General features: G+C 39.2%; 1 protein-coding gene across 1 annotated transcript in view; it reads left to right on the top strand.

Annotated features, from left to right (window-relative positions):
* Window positions 1-5,081: 5,081 nt before the first annotated feature.
* Window positions 5,082-19,999, top strand: part of FXR1 (FMR1 autosomal homolog 1) — a 285,531-nt gene continuing 270,613 nt past the window's right edge. The window contains 1 exon segment of the mRNA XM_029616831.1: window positions 5,082-5,263. Within this exon segment, the coding sequence (XP_029472691.1) occupies window positions 5,213-5,263 (51 nt within the window). The 5' untranslated portion in view covers window positions 5,082-5,212.

Genomic DNA, 19,999 nt, shown 5'->3' with positions numbered 1-19,999 from the left:
ATTACTGGAAGTCAATGAACAGTTTTAATGTATGTTTATTTTATTTGTGTTGTATTTTTTTATGTGGTTTTAAATATGTATGTTTTATTGTAAATTGCCTAGAGAGTCTTGCACATTTGGCAATTAAGAAAGCATCCTGCTTCCAACAGGCCAATCCAGGCCACAAGAACCTGGCAAGTACCCAAAAACTAAGTCTATTTCATGTTACCATTGCTAATGGCAGTGGCTATTCTCTAGGTGAACTTAATAGCAGGTAATGGACTTCTCCTCCAAGAACTTATCCAAACCTTTTTTAAACACAGCTATACTAACTGCACTAACCACATCCTCTGGCAACAAATTCCATAGTCTAATTGTGCGTTGAGTAAAAAAGAACTTTCTCCGATTAGTTTTAAATGTGCCCCATGCTAACTTCACATTTATCTACATGTTTATTAACCCCTTCAAAAAAGTGAAGTTTTGTGAGACAAGACTTGACTTGGGTAAAGCCATGCTGACTTTGTGCCATTAAACTATGTCTATATGTTCTGTAATTTTGATCTTTAGAACACTTTCCACTATTTTTCCTGGCACTGAAGTTAGGCTAACTGGTCTGTAGTTTCCCGGATCACCCCTGGAGCCCTTTTTAAATATTAGGGTTACATTAGCCACCCTCCAGTCTTCAGATACAATGGATGATTTTAATGATGGGTTACAAAATTTAACTAATAGATCTGAAATTTCATTTTTGAGTTCCTTCAGAACCCTGGGGTGTATATCATCCGGTCCAGGTGATTTACTACTCTTCAGTTTGTCAATCAGGCCTACCACATCTTCTAGGTTCACCATGATTTGGTTCAGTTCATCTGAATCATTACCTATGAAAAACTTCTCTGGAACAGGTATCTCCCCATCATCCTCTTTAGTAAACACAGAAGCAAAGAAATAATTTAATCTTTCTGCGTAGGCCTTATCTCTGTGTCCCTTTAACCCCTCGATCAACTGACTCCCTCGCAGGCTTTCTGCTTCGGATATATTTTAAAATGTTTTTACTGTGAGTTTTTGCTTCTACGGCCAATTTCTTTTCAAATTCTCTCTTAGCAAGTTAAATGTAAGACATTGATATGTCTTACATTTAACTTGCCAATGCTTATGCTTTATCCTATTTTCTTCTGTTAGATCCTTTTTCCAACTTTTGAATGAAGATCTTTTGGCTAAAATAGGCTCTTTCACCTCACCTTTTAACCATGTTGGTAATTGTTTTGCTTTCCTTCTACCTTTCTTAATGTCTTCCCTTGCCTCCCTCCTCTCTTCCTTCAATTTCTGCCCAGACTATGGCTGACTACTTCCATGAAAAGATTTACAAAATTAGTCTTGAGTTCTCAACCAAGTCACCTTTACCTCCTTTTCCCATACTTCTTTCCTCTACCCATCTCCTAACCTCCACTCTCTCCTCCTTTCCTGAAGTCACACAGAAGGAAACTGCCTATCTTCTCTCTTCCTGCAATCTCACTAGTTGTTCCTCTGGCTCTATTCCCACTCAGTTTATCAGCTCTTATCTCAACTGTAGTCATCCCTTCCATCTGTCACATCCTCAATCAATCACTCTCCACTGCTACTATTCCTGCTGCCTTCAAACATGCTTTGATTATAACATGCTTTAAAAAACCCTCATTGGACCATATCTGTCCTGCCAACTATTGTCCCATTTCCCTCCAAACTACTTGAACGTGTTGTTCACTGCTACTGTCTTGATTTTCTTGTATCTCAAGCCATTCTTGGTCCACTCCAGTCCGGTTTTCACCCTCTACATTAATCTGAAACAGCCCTTGCCAAGTCCAATGACATGTTTATGGTTAAAGCCAAAGGCCTTTACTCAGACCTTATCCTCTTTGACCTATCAACTGCTTTTGACACTGTTGATCTCCTACTCCTTGACACTCTGTTTTCAGTTGGATTTTAGGACTCTGTCATGTCTTGGTTCTCTTCTTACCTCTTCAATCACACTTTTCGCATTTCCTCTGGCAGATCCTCCTCTACTGCCTCAGGATTTTGTTTTGGGCCCTCTTTTCTTCCTGTATACTAATTTGCTTGGCACTCTGATTTCCTCTCATGGCTTTCAAGAATATTTTTTGATGATGATTCCCAGATTTACCTCTCTATACCAGAAATTTCATTAGAAATCCTGTCACTGATTGCAGTCTGCTTGCCTGACATTGCTGCCTGGATTTCCCATCATCACTTTAAACTTAAAATGGCCAAGACACAGCTTCTTATCTTTCCCCCCAAGCCCATCTCCCCTTTTCCTCCTTTCTTTCAATGGATAACACAGTCATCATCCCAGTCCCTTCATCTTTGACTCCTTTCTCTCCTTCTCTACACACACAAAACAAAATCTGCTAAAATGGAGAAATTACTTACCTGATAATTTCGTTTTCCTTAGTGTAGACAGATGGACTCAGAACCAATGGGTATAGTGTACTCGTGCTAGCAGTTGGAGACGGATCAGATTTAAATCTGACGTCAGCCCCTAGTACATATACCCCTGCAGGAAGTGCAGATCCTCAGTATTCTTCCTTGCAAAGCATTGTGGATATATGTTTGACTGACCGAATGGTTAATTTGATTAACTTGTATAACTTCGTAACTATATAAACGTTATAACTTGATTAACTGGATTAATTTGAACTGGTGGATTGAGTATAGCTGGAGACCGCCAGGGAGCTCAACCGGAAAGCGTCGACACCCAGCCGGGTGGAGACCTAGGTAAATGAAAAGGAGGCTTACCCTTGAATCATTTGCAATACCATGCGTGACGGCAGCCAAGGGCGGGCTGCTGAGTCCATCTGTCTACACTACACTGCCCACTTGTTTTGAAAGACTCCTTTGTTGATGCATTAGTTCTTTAGATCATGCATTACTCATGTTTATGCCCATCAACACTGTTCTCTGTTACCTGTATATCACAATTTAGCCTACCCTCTTTTTTAGCTATTCCCTACATTTATTCACGTTATTTTGACGAGTTATTGTTGTCTATTTAATATTTATGTTCTTATGTTCAGAAACTCTGTTTAATGTAACACCTTATCCGCAACTGTTTTGTTCTATGGAAACCGACCTGATTCGATATTTGTATCGAGAATGTCGGTATATAAAAATCCTAAATAAATAAATAAATAAATAAATAAGGAAAACGGAAAATGTCATAATGCCTCTATAATCGCTCCATTCTGAGACTGCACCTTTAATATTGTGTACAATTCTGGTCGCCGCATCTCAAAAAAGATATAGTTGTGATGGAGAAGATACAGAGAAGGGCAACCAAAATGATAAAAGGGATGGAACAGCTCCCCTATGAGGAAAGGCTGAAGAGGTTAGGGCTGTTCAGCTTGGAGAAGAGATGGCTGAGGGGGGATATAACAGAGGTCTTTAAGATCATGGGAGGCCTTGAACGAGTAGATGTGAATTGGTTATTTACACTTTCAAATAATAGAAGGACTAGGGGGCATTCCATGAAGGTAGCAAGTAGCACATTTAAGACTAATCGGAGAAAATTCTTTTTCACTCAATGCACAATAAAGCTCTGGAATTTGTTGCCAGAGGATGTGGTTAGTGCAGTTAGTGTAGCTGGGTTCAAAAAAGGTTTGGATAAGTTCTTGGAGAAGTCCATTAACGGCTATTAATCAAGTTTACTTAGGGAATAGCCACTGCTATTAATTGCATTAGTGGCATGGGATCTTCTTAGTGTTTGGGTAATTGCCAGGTTCTTGTGGCCTGGTTTGGCCTCTGTTGGAAACAGGATGCTGGGCTTGATGGACCCTTGGTCTGACCCAGCATGGTAATTTCTTATGTTCTTAAAGCTGTGTATTGGCCAGAATGCACCTTTCTGCATTTGGCCAAAGTTAGTAAACTAATATACCATTATAAAAGAAGAAAAAAATCCATAATACTGCTGAACATATTGGAATAATCACTCAACAGCAATACAACTCTGCAATTAAATATTTTTTTCCAATTTGTCTCATTTGAGGGTAATCCCAAGGAAACATTGTTTCACTTACTACATTATTTCTACATTTACAGCTCAAAGGAGATAATGGCTAAGAAAGAAATGTAACAATTCTGTTTCAATGAACATATACTGAAGAGAGATAAATGTAGGTACCCAATGATTAACTTCACTAGTTGACAAAATGGTGTTTTAGTGTTAGCTGAACTGCACATTCAAGTCTCATTAAATCCTGGAAATTTCTATTTCTGGAAAAATGTAATCTGATTGCATAGTTATGAACAGAATATCCTGCAGGAATGCAGTACCAAGTGCATGTCGGTTCTCAAAGGATAAAAAAAAAATCTTTACAAATACCTAGTGAGCCAAGTAGAGAGGAGACAAGCTGCTGGTTCAAGTCATTCCTACATCACAAGCATTTGCAAAGTCATAATTCTGTATACATCGGATGAATTGTATTCTCTCTCTCCACTCCAAAACAAAAAAGCCCGTGAGGAAGTTCAGCCAAATGATAAAAACCAAAACTTCCGGCGACTTTCTGCACGCCTATGAATCTGGCTTCTCCCAATAATCTACACTAAGCTCTGAAACGGTAACAAAAAAAAAAAAACTGGCATCAACGTCTACCGAGTTACATTGACGAGACTGTAAGTTCCAGGGAGCGGGGACCGTCTCTGTACAACGCTGCCTCCTCCAGATACCGCTATACAAAGGTTAAAACGCATTACTATTAATTAAAGCCCATACCTATGTAAAAGCTCCTTTCAATAAAGCGGTTTTTTTTTTTTTAAAACGTGCCAGAGAAAAGTGCCCCCGGGGCCCACAATGGAATGATCCAACTGCCACCCCGCTAATAACCCGCGGCTCCTGCAGTCCCCTGCCTGGGGAAAGGGGGGTGGAGGGCTGTATAACGGGTGCCTGAGCGGGTCTGGTAGTGCCCGGGTCTTCTAGGGGGCGGGAAGAAACTCTCCATGCAGGCGCTGCTCTGGGCGGGCTGCTGCGTCTGTGGGAATTCGCTGGCGTGGGTGCGTGTAAGGGAGTCGGATGGGAGCGGAAAAGGCTCCCCCCCCATTTTTATTTTTTTTTTCCCCTCTCGGTTCGGGCAGCGACCTGAGCCCGCTCACCGCGCGCCGCTCCGCCTCTTCCTCCTCCTCCTCCCTCGTCCGTAGTTGACGCTGAAACTTTCTAGAAAGCGTTCCCGTCGGCCTTTGCGTTTCCAACATGGAGGAAATGACTGTGGAAGTGCGCGGCTCCAACGGAGCCTTCTACAAGGTAACAACAACAATGGCGCGGCGGTGACAGGGCCTGAAGGGCTCGGCGGGGTGGGGGGAGAACAGGGGGTGGCCGCCGCCGCCGCCGCGGGGGCGCCGGTAGGGCTCGCCCGCTGACGGACCCCCCCCCCCGCCTGAAGGCCTTGCCCAGCTCCTCACGCTTTCGTTGGGATTTGTTTGTTTGTTTGTTGTTTTTTTTTTCCCTTTTGGTTCACAGCCCTGTAAGAGATAACTGGAATGTCAGGAACCAACGGCTCTGTGCTGCCTTTCCCTCAGGCTGAGCTTTATGTGTACGACCATGGTGCTGGGCTTTGCCTCGCGGCCCCTTGCATTATTTTAACATACACACAGACAGACATACGTGACGTATAAAATAAATATTTAAGGCGAACAATGGCTCTTGAAGGTGTCCGTTCCTCCATGGGCCGGGTGCTCTGTCTTATGTGACGGTTGCTATGTAGCTTGCAGAGAGGGAGGCCCTTTAGCCAAAGCAAAGAAGCCAGGAGCAGGGCAATAGTAAGGGGGGGGGGGGGGAACTGTTTTAAGTAAAACTCAAAATAAAACATCAACTTCATTTTTTCTTTTAAAATAGCGGTAATTGGATTTCGTGGGTAAGTGAAGTGGAATTTGCTTGAATTCTAAACATGACTACTGCTGAATTTGTGTAATCGCAAAGGTAGCTTAAGTATGCTGCCTAGGACCCTACAATATCAGTACCAAGTACGCCAGCTGTTGCCTGTCAGTCTGCCCGACAAGGAGTGTTGTCAGCTATGTGAGATAGTTTAGAGGCCTGACTATTTTTAAACATACCCAACTGTGTCAGTATACAGTAGGATGGCTTATTGATAGTAGATGTGCGGTGTATCTTGGTAGCCTGTGTAAAAGTGCTGCATTTCAGAGACCGTGAAAATTCCATATTTAAAAATCTTGCAGGAGGAGAGAAAGTAGCAATTTAATTTTTCTTTGCAGTCTTTTCAGCAGATCAAATGTCACCTGGTAGCTAAATGTAACAAAGTACATTACAAGCTAACATTACAAGTTTTCTTTTAATAGAAGGCAAGAAGATGGTACACTAATATGGAAACAAAATATACCACATGTTTTATGTACAAGTATAATTGTTTAGCTATAGTAAATATCAAAATACTAACTGGTTTTTTAAAATCTGCATATAACAGTGGTTCTCAAGTTAATTCTATTTGTAACTTATGAAAGAGAAAATCACAGGATTTGCCATAAAAGAGAAAATACTGTAGACAAGTTTTAAATTTGTTTTAGTTTTTAAACTATAGTTTAATACATTTTTAGAAAATAGCCAATTTTTACATGAAAAAATTCAAGGTTTGGCTGACTTATTAACTACCTTTATTTCCCTGATTAAATGATCTTAAAGGCATTACATTTTATTTTATTTACTATAAGAATTTATTTGCATTCATGCCGGAGTATTCAGAGCGAGGTACAGGATTACAGAGTATGTTACAAACATGCTAAAAATAGATGACTTTTAATATGTAAACAGCATAAATACATAACACACTAATCACATAATGTGATTAGTAGTTTAATAGTCACTATAGAACAATTTGATTATATACAAACCCAAGGAATATTTTATTTGTGGAATTTTGGGAAATCATGAACCATAACAAACAATATGTTAAAAATCTTGAGCAGAACATATTTTTGGTATTAGCAGAAAAATTAAAAATAAAATTTGTGTAAGAATCCCAGGCAAGCAATAGAGTTGAGATCAAGGTCTGAAGTTGATCAACATGGTGATGGGATTTAAAGCAGCTCTTTAAAGAATTATAAAAGAAATAGGCAACATATCAAGGTGTCTTTGCAATTTTTAAAAAAATCAGGTTGGTGGCATCCAGTACAATTGGAACTATTTCTGTATCTTTCTGTGCATTTTCTTGGTCTCTGCATCCCTAAGTACTAGAGGATCTTCTCTTTATATATTTCACAGAATAGTTTTTTGGTACTGACATTTCTATTAATGACAATGTTGTGTTTTTTTTCTTCTTTACTACCGTATAATGTCCAGTTTTCTAGCTTTTTAGCTGTTGGAATAGGAATGTTCCAGGTGATCACAACTTCTTCATGCTCTACAATTCTGTTAGGGTCATGATCCCAGTGTTGTAATGTTTCCAGTGGATGAACTGTGCCACCTTTTACTTTTCTGTATATATACTTTCTGACCTCAGCACATCATACTTAGTAGTAAGATGTGTAACAGTTTTCAGTTGTTTTACATAATCTCTATTTGTTACCATTTTTTTTTTTCTGTGAATGATCTTGTTCGTAGCCAACTGTCCTGTGCTGCTCTCAGCTTTAGGTCTAAGTTCATGTCTCCTTAGCCACATATGTCAGGTTTTCTGCTAGGTGGAGTTTCTGAAGTAACTGGTATGTCTCACTTTACTTGTGCTTTTCCCATTGGTTTTGGTTTTTTTTCTTTGCTTGTGGGTCTGATTCTTTGAAAAAAATTTCTCTTGTTTTGTAAACTTCTGTTGCTTCTTTCCCATGTGTGCTGATTGATTCTCAGTTACTCCTGTTCATCAGAATGCTTGTCAGGTTTAAGAATGGAATCTAATTGTGGCCATTTACTTTGGCACGAAAAGCACTTTTTGAGTATTTGGGTTTGTTGATGCTGTTGAGTATGCTTGGAGGCCTATGATAGTAGCTCTGTATATGTAATATATTTCTATAAGACACATTCCTCCTCTTGTTCTTGGGATGTACAGTCTTGGCATACACTGGTTTTTATAAATTAACTGATGAGCATGGAGGAATTTTCCTGTTCTTACAACCCACTTTTTGAGATTTGTAGGGTTGGACTATGATTCCCTAGCTGTATGAGTAGGGGGATTTCAAGCTGATTGATAGAGAGCTTGTATCTTATTCTGTGCTGTTAAATCACTTTTCAATATCAGTTTTGAGTCTCCTGTAGTACTCTGCTGATGTTTTGTTTCAGTAATTTGTGCTGAATTGTCATACCTTCCTCAACTCCTGGTTATTTATATACACCTTTTTGCTCAAGTTACTTTATATTGCAGTCTTTAGTGAGAGATATGTTTTCAGTTTTGCTTAGTTTACCTCTTGGAAAGGTTGCCTTAACTAATTTGTTTGGGCCAAGGGTCATCCTGATGTCATCCGAGAAGCTCTTCACTACTTAGAGTTCTGCTAAATGATCATCACAGCAGCTATAAAACGTCTACAATTAGATGAGATGTCTGTAGGATTTTCTTACAGCTGGCCATGATGGCTTTATTCAGCATCAACTGATCTTTGGCTACATTTGCTTTTCTTTTGTTGTCTTTCTATTTTATTGCCATAATGATATTAGTTGATGTAATCATATGTTCTAACTATATCTATTGCAGTGTACAGCTTGTAGATTGTAGGTAGGTAAGCTATTGGTTGATAGTCTTTTGTGATGTTACTTAGGTCTCCCTTTCAAAGGAAAAGTGTTCTTCCTGCTTTTAGCCATTATAATGTTAGTTCTGACTGTCTATTTGATTTTTTTTTCAGTTTGCCAAGTCTTGATGAAGAGATGTTACATGTTTGAGCCAAAAATTAGATGCTCCGTCAGGGCTGGCTCTCTTCTTGAATCTGATTTCCGGTTCTTTAGTTATTACTTCAGGTCATTTTATAGTACTGTTTGCCTTTTTCCGTGTTCTTTATGTTGGGTAACCACTCTTTCTTTGTTGTGTTCCACAGGATTCTCGAATAAATTCCTCAAATCTTTGTTTCAGTTTTGGTTTTTGCTGTAGAACTGCTTTGAGTTCTTTTTAAATGTGCTGTTTTGATGTCTTTCCTTTCTGTTTTTTTTTATGTCATCATAGATTTTGTGCTTCTGCTGTTGCTTTCTATTTGTTATTGGAACATATGAATTTAAAGTTGTCTTTTGTTAGTGCTACATGCTTTAGTTTGATGTTTTGGATCTTTCTCATTATCCTTGATCCTTTGAGGTACTTGTCTGTCAGTCACTTCTTTGCATTATTTTTAGCCCCTTTCAGGAGATTTCTCCTTTTTCTTTTGGCCTTATTTATAAGACTCTTAGTATTGATTTTTGCCAATTGATGGTCTGTTTATGCAGGTTATGACTTTGTTGATCTTGGCATTTTACTTGGTGTGTCAAGTTTAATATAGGTAGCCTCTTCCTCTCCTGGACGCCAACATATGTATTCATGTCCACAAATACTAGGCGTTTAACCACCAGCTCCTCTATCTTCTGGTCTCCCTCTTGCCTTTCCTCTTCATTCTGTTTCCTGATTTGTCTTATGTTACTTTCATCCTCCTGTGGTACATTCTCCTCATTCACTGGTGTCACCTGTTGTCTCCTCCCAATTCTTCTGGATGTTTTTGTGCCTTTCTTTTGGCTGCCTCCAGATTTCCTTTCTTTTGATGTCTTTTTCCATTATCTATTTTTTTTTTTTAAGATGCCATCGCTTAGGTACTTCATTTCTTTGATTTGTCCAAGTGGCGTTCTTAAATTTGCACCATTAGCTTTTTGCGTTGTCAATTGATATTTCTCATTCTTCCAGTTTTTGGCGGACTCTGTTTCCATATCTTGCAGATTTAAATACAGGGTTCTGGTATAGAAATAGCAGTACGTTTTTATCTTTTTATCTTCGGGGTCCACCTAACTTTAGTCCTTTTAATATTTTCATTAGTTTCTGTGGTTTGTCGCCTGCTGCAGTAGGTCTATAAACAGGTTCACCAGGGGTATTATCTTCACTTGAAGATTTTGCACTGTTGCTACCACCATCATTAGCTCTAGTGCTGAGACTTAGGATGGATACCTTTTAATCCTGGGTGACATGTAGCCAGTATGAATCTTTTTTTTTTTTCTTCCATGTTTTAATAATAGTGGTTGCCTTGCTGAGGTTTGTTCTACATGTTATACAGTGAGGTCACCACATGAAAATACTCAGCAAGACTTGGCAAGAGAAATTTATTCAATTATTTTCTCCTTGCCTCGGACCTCTGGGAATTCATAAATCATAAAAGAAACACTCAACATGTTACCAAAAATATATTTTGCTCTAGGTTTTATGTTAGCTGTAAAAAATCTTATATGAATTCCAGACAAGCAATGTAGGGATGAGAGAGAGATGTTAAGTCAGTTAAAATATGGTGATGAGATTCTAGATTTAAAGGAGCTGTTGATAAGGAAATGCAACAGAATAATAATTCTTCTTTTAAGGATATTCATTCTCAATTTCTATGTAAAGACGACATACTTCATTAATCAATAGGTTGAAATTGACTTAAATATTTATCTGTTTCTGGTGTCATCAAAATGACTTTCAACACATCAAAACAATTGAATGCAACAGCAAATATACAGTAAAAATGTTTAGGATGGACACACACTAATTGTAATATTTTTTTTTTCAGTCCAAGGATGCATGTTAGATATATTTTGGTTAGTAAGGATTTGGTTCATTAATAGTAAGTTGTAACAGTGTCCATTTAAAAATAAATCTGATTGGCTAGCTTGTTTGTCAGTTTTGTAGCAGATGCATGTGTAGTCGTACTTGGCTCCTAGTTGGTAATGTCCTTGGTGAACATAAGAATATAAGAAATTTCTATCCTGGGTCAGACCAAGGCTCCATTAAGCCCAGCATCCTGTTTCCAACAGTGGCCAATCCAGGCTACAAGTACCCAAAAACTAAGTACATCCCATGCTGCTGATGCTAGTAATAGCAGTAGCTATTTTCTAAGTCAACTTGATTTAATAGCAGGTAATGGACTTCTCCTCCAAGAACTTATTCAAACCTTTTATAAACCCAGCTACACTTACTGCACTTAAGGTACAGAGAAGGGCTACCAAAATGATAAGGGGAATGGAACAACACCCCTATGAAGAAAGACTAAAGAGTTTAGGACTTTTCAGCTTGGAGAAGAGACGACTGAGGGGGGATATGATAGAGGTGTTTAAAATCATGAGAGGTCTAGAACGGGTAGATGTGAATCGGTTATTTACTCTTTCGGATAGTAGAAAGACTAGGGGGCACTCCATGAAGTTAGCATGGGGCACATTTAAAACTAATCGGAGAAAGTTCTTTTTTACTCAGCGCACAATTAAACTCTGGAATTTGTTGCCAAAGGATGTGTTAGTGCAGTTAGTATAGCTGTGTTTAAAAAAGGATTGGATAAGTTCTTGGAGAAGTCCATTACCTGCTATTAAGTTCACTTAGAGAATAGCCACTGCCATTAGCAATGGTAACATGGAATAGACTTAGTTTTTGGGTACTTGCCGGGTTCTTATGGCCTGGATTGGCCACTGTTAGAAACAGGATGCTGGGCTTGATGGACCCTTGGTCTGACCCAGTATGGCATTTTCTTATGTTCTTATGTACTGTATTTTTCGCTCCATAAGACGCACATTTTTTCCCCCAAAAGTGGGGGGAAAATGTCTGTGCGTCTTATGGAGCGAATATAAAAAAAAAATCTAACAAAACCCCCGCCCCCTCCTGACCCCCCCCCCCCCGACCTTCCAAATTAATTTACTACAACCCCCCACCCTCCTGACTCCCCCCAAGACCTGCCATAAGCCCGTGGGGGTCCAGGAGTGGTACGGGAACGATCTTGACTTGGGCCGTCGGCTGCTAGCAATCAAAATGGCGCGACGGCATGTCACTGGGGTCGACCAATGCCAGCGGTAGCCCCTGTGAGGGCAAAGGGCCGTTGGTGCCATTTTGGTTACTGGCAGCCGACAGCCCTTTGCCCTTACTATGCCCTTACTATGTCGTTGCCATTGGTCAACCCCAGTGACATAAGGGCAAAGGGCCGTCTGTGCCATTTTGATTTCTGGCAGCCGACGGCCCAAGTCCAGGAGATCGCTCCCAGACCCCCGCTGGACCACCAGGGACTTTTGGCAGGTCTTGGGGTGGGGGATCAGGAGGGTGGGGGTTTGTAGTAAATTAATTTGGAAGGTCTTGTGAGGGGGGGTCTGGAGGGTGGGGGGTTGTATTTAATTAATTTAAAGGGTTGGGGGGGGGATTCCCACAGAATTAGAAAGACAAGTTTTCTGATCTGGGGAATGGACCGAAATGGCCCTCCCCAGACCTGAAAACAAAATGGGGAGAAAAAACATGTTATGCACTCCCCTAATTTGCTCCATAAGACGGACAGAGCCGGTTTAGCACAAAATTTTTTTTTTTTAATTTTCCCCCTCTGAATCCTAGGTGCGTCTTATGGAGCGAAAAATACGGTACCACATCTCCTGGCAACAAATTCCAGAGTTTAATTGTATGTTGAGTGAAAGAATTTTCTCCAATTAGTTTTAAATGTGCTATATGCTAACTTCATGGAGTGCCCCCTAATCCTTCTATTATCCGAAAGAGTAAATAATAGATTCACATTTACCCGTTCTAGACCTCTCACGATTTTAAAGACGTCTATCATATACACCCTCAGCAGTCTCTTCTCCATACTGAACAGCCCTAACCTCTTTAGTCTTTTCTCATAGGAGAGCTGTTCCATCCCCTTTATCATTTTGGTCGCCCTTCTGTGTACCTTCTCCATCGCAACTATATCTTTTTTGAGATGCAGCGACTAGAATTGTACATAGTATTCAAGGCGCGGTCTCACCATGGAGTGATATAGAGGCATTATGACATTTTCCATTTTATTCACCATTCCCTTCCTAATAATTCCTAACACATTATGATTGCTTTTTTGACTGCCGCAGCACACTGAGCCAACTATTTCAATGTATTATCCACTATGACGCCTAGATCTCTTTCCTGGGTAGTAGCTCCTAATATGGAACCTAACATCGTGTAACTATAGCATGGGTTTTATTTCCCTATATGCATCACCTTGCACTTATCCGCATTCATCTGCCATTTGGATGCCCAATTTTCCAGTCTCACAAGGTCCTCCTGCAATTTATCACAATCTGCTTGTGATTTAACTACTCTGAATAATTTTGTGTTATCTGCAAATTGATTACCTCATGCGTCTTATTCCTTTCCATATTATTTATAAATATATTGAAAAGCACTGGTCCTAGCACAGATACTTGAGGCAACCTCCACTGTTTTACCCTTTTCCACTGAGAAGATTTGTTTCCTGTTTTTTAACCAGTTTGTAATCCACAAAAGGACATCGCCACCTATCCCATGACGTTTTACTTTTTTTAGAAGCCTCTCATGAGGAACTTTGTCAAATGCCTTCTGAAAATCCAAATACACTACATCTACCGGTTCACCTTTATCTACATGTTTATTAACCCCTTCAAAATAGTGATGCAGATTTGTGAGGGAAGACGTGAGATTTGTGAGGGAAGAATGGTAAAGCCATGCTGATTTTGTTACATGAAACCATGACTTTCTATATGTTCTGTGATTTTGATTTTTAGAACACTTTCCACTATTTTTCCTGGCACTGAAGTCAGGCTAACTGGTCTGTAGTTCGCTCCTGGAGCTCTTTTTAAATATTGGGGTTACATTAGCTATCCTCCAGTTTTCAGGTACAATGGGTGATTTTAATGATAGGTTACAAATTTTAACTAATAGATCTGAAATTTCATTTTTGAGTTCCTTCAGAACCCTGGGGTGTATACCATCCGGTCCAGGTGATTTACTATTCTTCAGTTTGTCAGTCAGGCCTACCACATCTTATAGGTTCACCGTGATTTGGTTCAGTTCATCTGACTCATTACCCATGAAAACCTTCTCCGGAACAGGTATTTCCCCAATATCCTCTTCAGTAAACACTGAAGCAAAGAAATCGTTTAATCTTTCCACAATGGCTTTGTCTTCTTTATGTGCCCCTTTATCCCCTGGATCATCTAACGGTCCAACTGACTCCCTTGCAGGCCTTCTGCTCTTACTTTTTACCTACAAGTAGAATGGGAAAAAAACCTTAGTGAATCAGGCCTTTAGTTTGGTAGAATCATGAAAGTAGTATTTGTTAGGCATAATACATGGTGGTGGAATGGAAGCTAAGCTTATCCATTAGTTGCGGCATTGACTCCTAGCCGTTTTTCATCTGTCTAGCTTTTATCTTAGAATAGATGACTGTATAGTATTAGGTTGATAGGGTCTTCAGCATGATGGCAAATGTCATCTGAGATATAATTAGAAAAATAAAAGTTAGAAACAAACATTAGTTGTAGAATTGATGGCAGAAAGTTTTACCTTGTCCATTGCACGATTTGATACATATTGATCTCTTTTGGTAATTCTTAGTTTTTAATATGGAATTTAAAGTATAATGATTTAAAAAAAAAAAATAAAAAATTGCAATACTAATAACTTAGAAGATGTATCAACATTTTCTGCATGAATGATAAATTTGACTGCCAGTTATTAAAAATTAAGTACTTCTTTCAACTACAATTTACCTATTTTTATTTTTTATGAGAGTCAAGTTTACTTTTTAGAAATGCATACTTGCTTGTCATAAACTTGGTGAAGGAACTTGCAGTTATGAAACCTCAAGATATCCACTGCGTGACTTTAGAAAGAATTTTAATATAAGCTCTTTGACAAGAATCTAAGTAGTCTTCTAAAATAACCCTCTAGTTCAAAATATTCATGATTATTAAAGGAGGAGTAGCCTAGTTGGCTTCAAAAGAGGGAGACCAGGGTTCAAGTCCCATTGACGCTCCTTGTGACCTTGGGCAAGTCAGTTTACCCTCCATTTCCTCAGGTACAAACTAGCAAGCTGATTCTGTAAGGCCACGTGTTTTCAACATGCGTCTATTACCCCTTATACTGTAGCGCTCCTTATACTAATAGTGCTCATCACATGCAAATGCATGGAGAAGGTTCAGATAAGGGCAATCAAAATGATAAAGGGGGGGTGAGAGGAGAAGGAAAGAACTGTACTGGGGGTGAGGTTTCCCGGCCCCAATGGACTCCCCTCCATTGCATCTGACGTCACTTACCAGGGACCTGACTTCCGCATAAAGTCGCTGCTCCCGCGGCATTGATTCGGGTGAGAGGAGAAGGAAAGAACTGTACCGGGGGTGAGGTTTCCCGGCCCCAACGGACTCCCCTCCATTGCATCTGACGTCACTTACCAGGGACTTGACTTCCGCATAAAGTCGCCGCTCCCGCGGCACGTCGTCTAAGCCGCGTGCCGTCAAAGGGGCATGCGACTTAATTTCGACTTGGTTTCAAATTGGGGAGAATGACTGAAACTGAATGGTATAATATTTGAAAATTTCTTTCTTCTAATTTGCCCCCTGAGGATCAAGGAGGCCGTGGATATGAACTGGAGGTAGGTCCTTCCTTTTCCTAAAAAGAAATGCCTCGAACTAAACGCAAGGGACGACTGAGTGTAGACTCCTCTGCGCTACCACAGAATCTTCCCATGCAGCAATCTATTGAAGGTTTTTTTGCCCCAGTTGCAGTTTCAACGCCGGGAGCTAAGTCCGCTGGGGGTATAGGTGAGGAGCACAACCTTACCCTCCTGGACAATCAGATCTCATTAAGCCCCGGAGCACCCCAAATACCCTCAAACCCAACCCTGGGATTTTCTCAAGGTACTGTTCAGGGGGAACAGTTTAATGTCTGTAAACCCTTGAACACAGAGGGAGAACCTGATAAGAGTCCCATGGGGGATAAGATAACATCGGGAGGGATTGAGGGTAACTTGGCAAATGAAATCTCTAAGATTTCTGAGATTTGTCAAGGAGGAGAATCTTTGCCTGAACTCACTATTGAAAAAATAATTCAGCCTGAAATAATTACATTAGACTCTATATGGAAAGCTTTGAGTATGGAGAAATCAATAACATCTTTAACTAATGCTATAAATGCTTCTCAAAACAAAGTACTAAACATAGTTTCCACTGTAAATACCCATGAGAAAAAATTGGATGAAATTTCAACTCAATTATCAGCAGTAAAAGAGGTACAAGTAAACCTAATTCAATCAGAGGTACTAATGAAAAAGAACTATGAGAAAATTGAAAATAAGTTAAGATATTTGAATTTGAGAATATTAAATTTTCCGTGTGTGAAACTAATTTCGCCAAAAGAACAATTTAGAAAGTATTTGATAGAAATACTTTCAATACCATCTGAAAAAATACCTACTTTTTCAAAGGTTTACTATGCCCCTAGTAAGGAAAATAGAAAAGGAGCTAAAATATCAGATGTAAATTTAGATACAGATTTAACAACTTTCCTTGAGACATCTGTCGAAGAGCAAATTGAATACAGGGGAACCCTGTTGGTGTCCTTTGTTTATGAAGCAGAAAGAGATTTGATTCTGAAATTATTCTTCCGTAATCGTGAGAAAATATACTACGGACAGAAAATCTGGATTTATCCAGATGTTACAAAGGACACTCAGAATAGAAGAAAGCAATTTGTAGATATGATACAAGAAGCAAAAGTGTTGGGGATACAACTAGCGATTCGCTATCCATGTAAATGTTTATTTACATATAAAAACAATAGATACATTTTCTATGATCCCCCACAATTAAAAACAATTATAGAGAAATGTAAGAGTGAGACCGGTAAAGTATAATTACTCCCTTTGAGGTCATATGGAAATAGAAACTGTTATATGTGTATATTGCAAATACCTAGTATATGCTCTATTTTAGCTCCTGTGATCCCCAAGCTACTTTATAAATATTGTATGCAGAAGAGTAGTTTATAAACAAATTATGTTGTAAGATGAAATTCCTATGAATGTATGTGATATAAACTTTCTGTTAAATTGTAAAAGGAAATGATTATAAATAAAGAATATAAAAAAAAATGATTATAAATAAAGAATATAAAAAAAAATAAAATAAAGGGAATGGAACAGCTTCCCTATGAGGAAAGACTAAAGAGGTTAGGACTTTTCAGCTTGTAGAAGAGATGGCTGAGGTGGGGATATGATAGGTGTTTAAAATCATGAGAGGTCTAGAACGGGAAAGTGTGAATCGGTTATTTTCTCTTTCGGATAATAGACTAGGGGCATTCCTTGAAGTTTGCATGTGGCACAATTAAACTCTGGAATTTGTTGCCAGAGGATGTGGTTAGTGCAGTTAGTGTAGCTGTGTTTAAAAAAGGATTGGAGAAGTCCATTACCTGCTATTAATTAAGTTGACTTAGAAAATAGCCCCTGCTATTACTAGCAACAGTAACATGGAACAGATTTAGTTTCTGGGTACTTACCAGGTTCTTATGGCCTGGATTGGCCACTGTTGGAAACAGGATGCTGAGCTTGATGTCCAGGCCGCACATTTTACATTCAGAAATTTATGCCTGCCCAATGGCTGCTTTTCTGTATACCCTCCGACTTAATATGCTAGCGATATTAAGTCAGAGGAACCAAAAATGTTAAGTACGTAAGAAGCGTGGGAGAATGGGCGTACCACCTCTCCTGGGTGCATGATTCCGTATTTAAATGAGGGGGTCGCGCTAAAAGGAGACTCTCGGAAAGATTTTGCGCCCATAGCGCCTCCTTGGTGACTGTCAGCAGGTTCAGGAAACTGCTGCTCAATTTTTACGTCTGTTTTCCGAACCCGCTGACAGCCATCGGTTAGGAAAATGGACACTTTAAAATTGAGCATCCATTCTTCTAGCTGAACTGGCTGGCACATTTAAAACAAAATTTTTTTTTTAATTACATTTTTATGTATTTATTTTTAACAGTGTTGATTTCTCTGGCTTAATATCACTAGGATATTAAGTCAGAGATTATACAGCATTTTCTGCTTTTCTGTACACTTTTTCGGGCTGCTCAGAAATTAAACCCAGCCCTTGGATTAGCCGCACATTTTACTTTCAGTATCCCGAGTGACTAACTAAAAGCCTCATCAACATGTATTTGCATGTGATTAGTGCTATTAGTTTCGAGGGGGTTTGGCAGAGCATTTTCAACGCGCTAAACCCCTTACAGTATAAGAGGTAAAAGACGCGCGTTGAAAACTGCGGCCAGCCATGTGTTAAACTGCACACAGCTGAGTGCGCTTTACAGAATCGGCCCGTTAGATTGTAAGCTCTCTGGGAATAGGGAAATACCTACAGTACCTGAATGTAATCCGCTTTGAAGTGCCTAAAAAGCAAGAAAAGCGGCATATAAAAATTTAACTAAAATAAAATTAATACAGAATAGGCTTTTCAAATGAAAGTTTTGAAGACTGTTTGTAGTTGTAGTAGCCCTGCATGGATGGGAATAGTTGGTTTGTTTGTTTTTTGGGGGGGGGGGGCGGGGGCAAGCAGTTTCCTCCTTTTGGAGTTCCAATTTAAGCTGAACCGGTCACAGCGCTATGAGCATTTACAGCTATCTGTGGTTTTCCACCCTATTTTTATATTCCTATCTCATCGCAGCGATAGTCCTTGGACAGGGGCCACAAATAAAACTTTAGCACCTTTTGGAACTCAGCTAAACTGTACCACCTGGCTCTAGGTCAAGGGGCAATAATCCAGTCAGATTTTCAGGATTACCACAATGAATATGCATGAGATCAATTTGCATATGTACTACCTTCAATGTATACAGATAGAGCTCATGCAAGCTTATGACAATCTTGAATAACTGACTGGGTTGTGGCCCTCAAGGACTGAGTATTGGGTACTACTGCTCTAGGTGGTGGTGGTGGTGGTGGTGGTGGTAAGTGATGACAGACTCTCTCTCCCGGGAAGCAGAAATCTGGCCTGAGAATTGAACCCCAAGGTCTTCTGCATGACAGTGTACAACGTGTAAAAAGTACTTGAGAAGGAAGACTCACAATGATCCTACAGGATATGCTTCTATTTATTTATTTATTTTTTTAATTTGACATAGTCCACCTTTCAGACACTTCCAAAGTGAATTACTTTCACATACTGTAGTAATTTCCCTGTCCCTGGAGGGCTTACAGTTTAAATACCTGATTCACTAAGGGTTTCCCCATAGACACAAATTGGGAGAAAAGCCTTAATGAATCTGGTCCTAAGTTTGTATGGGATATTCCATGTCATATGGACCTATTTATTTATTTATTTGTTAATTTTCTGTTTATTAATTTTAAACAAATACAAAGCAGACAAAAACTTTGCACAGAAACTCAGCAATCTTGCCAATATTACATCTTACGTTCAAGAAGAAATTTTTAAATTTAAATAAAATTTAACCACAATCTGTGTATTAAGGGATGGATGGATAGATTTAAAGGGAGAAAAATACACAAAAGAAAACAATTTCGGTAATTGGCTTCACAGGCTTAATAATTATTTATCCCACATTACCATTGTCTGAGTTCAAAGGGCTATCTCTAGGGAGAGATGTTAATAAGCTCCTTTTTCTAGTATCCAGAAACATTCTTAATTGCTCTGGGGCAAAAAAAATGAAGACATCTTTGTTATACGTTATCACGCATTTGCATGGGTATCTTAAAAGAAACTTAGCCCCAATAGTATTACATTCCTGTCTCATCAACAAAAAAGCTTTCCTCCTCTCCTGTGTTATTTTGGCCATATCCGGGAATATTTGGACAGGCTGTCCTAGAAAATTTTTACCTAAATGTTGAAAATAATATCTCATAAGCAGACTTACATCACTCTCTCTCAATTATTAAAGAAACAAGTAAAGTTGATCTTTCTATTATTTCAAGTGAGGACTCTAGAAACTCTGTTAAATTCCCAATATCTAGCTGTGGTTGACTAGCTTCCCCCCCTCTCTTAAATGGCAAAAAGTACACTTTATTAAAAGATGGTATACTTTCAATAGGTATTTTCAAAACTTCTGTTAAGTACTTTTTAAAAGTTACACGAGGTAGTTC

This window comes from Rhinatrema bivittatum, chromosome 9 (assembly GCF_901001135.1).
Source record: "Rhinatrema bivittatum chromosome 9, aRhiBiv1.1, whole genome shotgun sequence".
Taxonomy (NCBI): domain Eukaryota; kingdom Metazoa; phylum Chordata; class Amphibia; order Gymnophiona; family Rhinatrematidae; genus Rhinatrema; species Rhinatrema bivittatum.
Note: the sequence above shows the minus strand (reverse complement) of the source record. Positions and strands in the feature narration are given on the sequence as shown.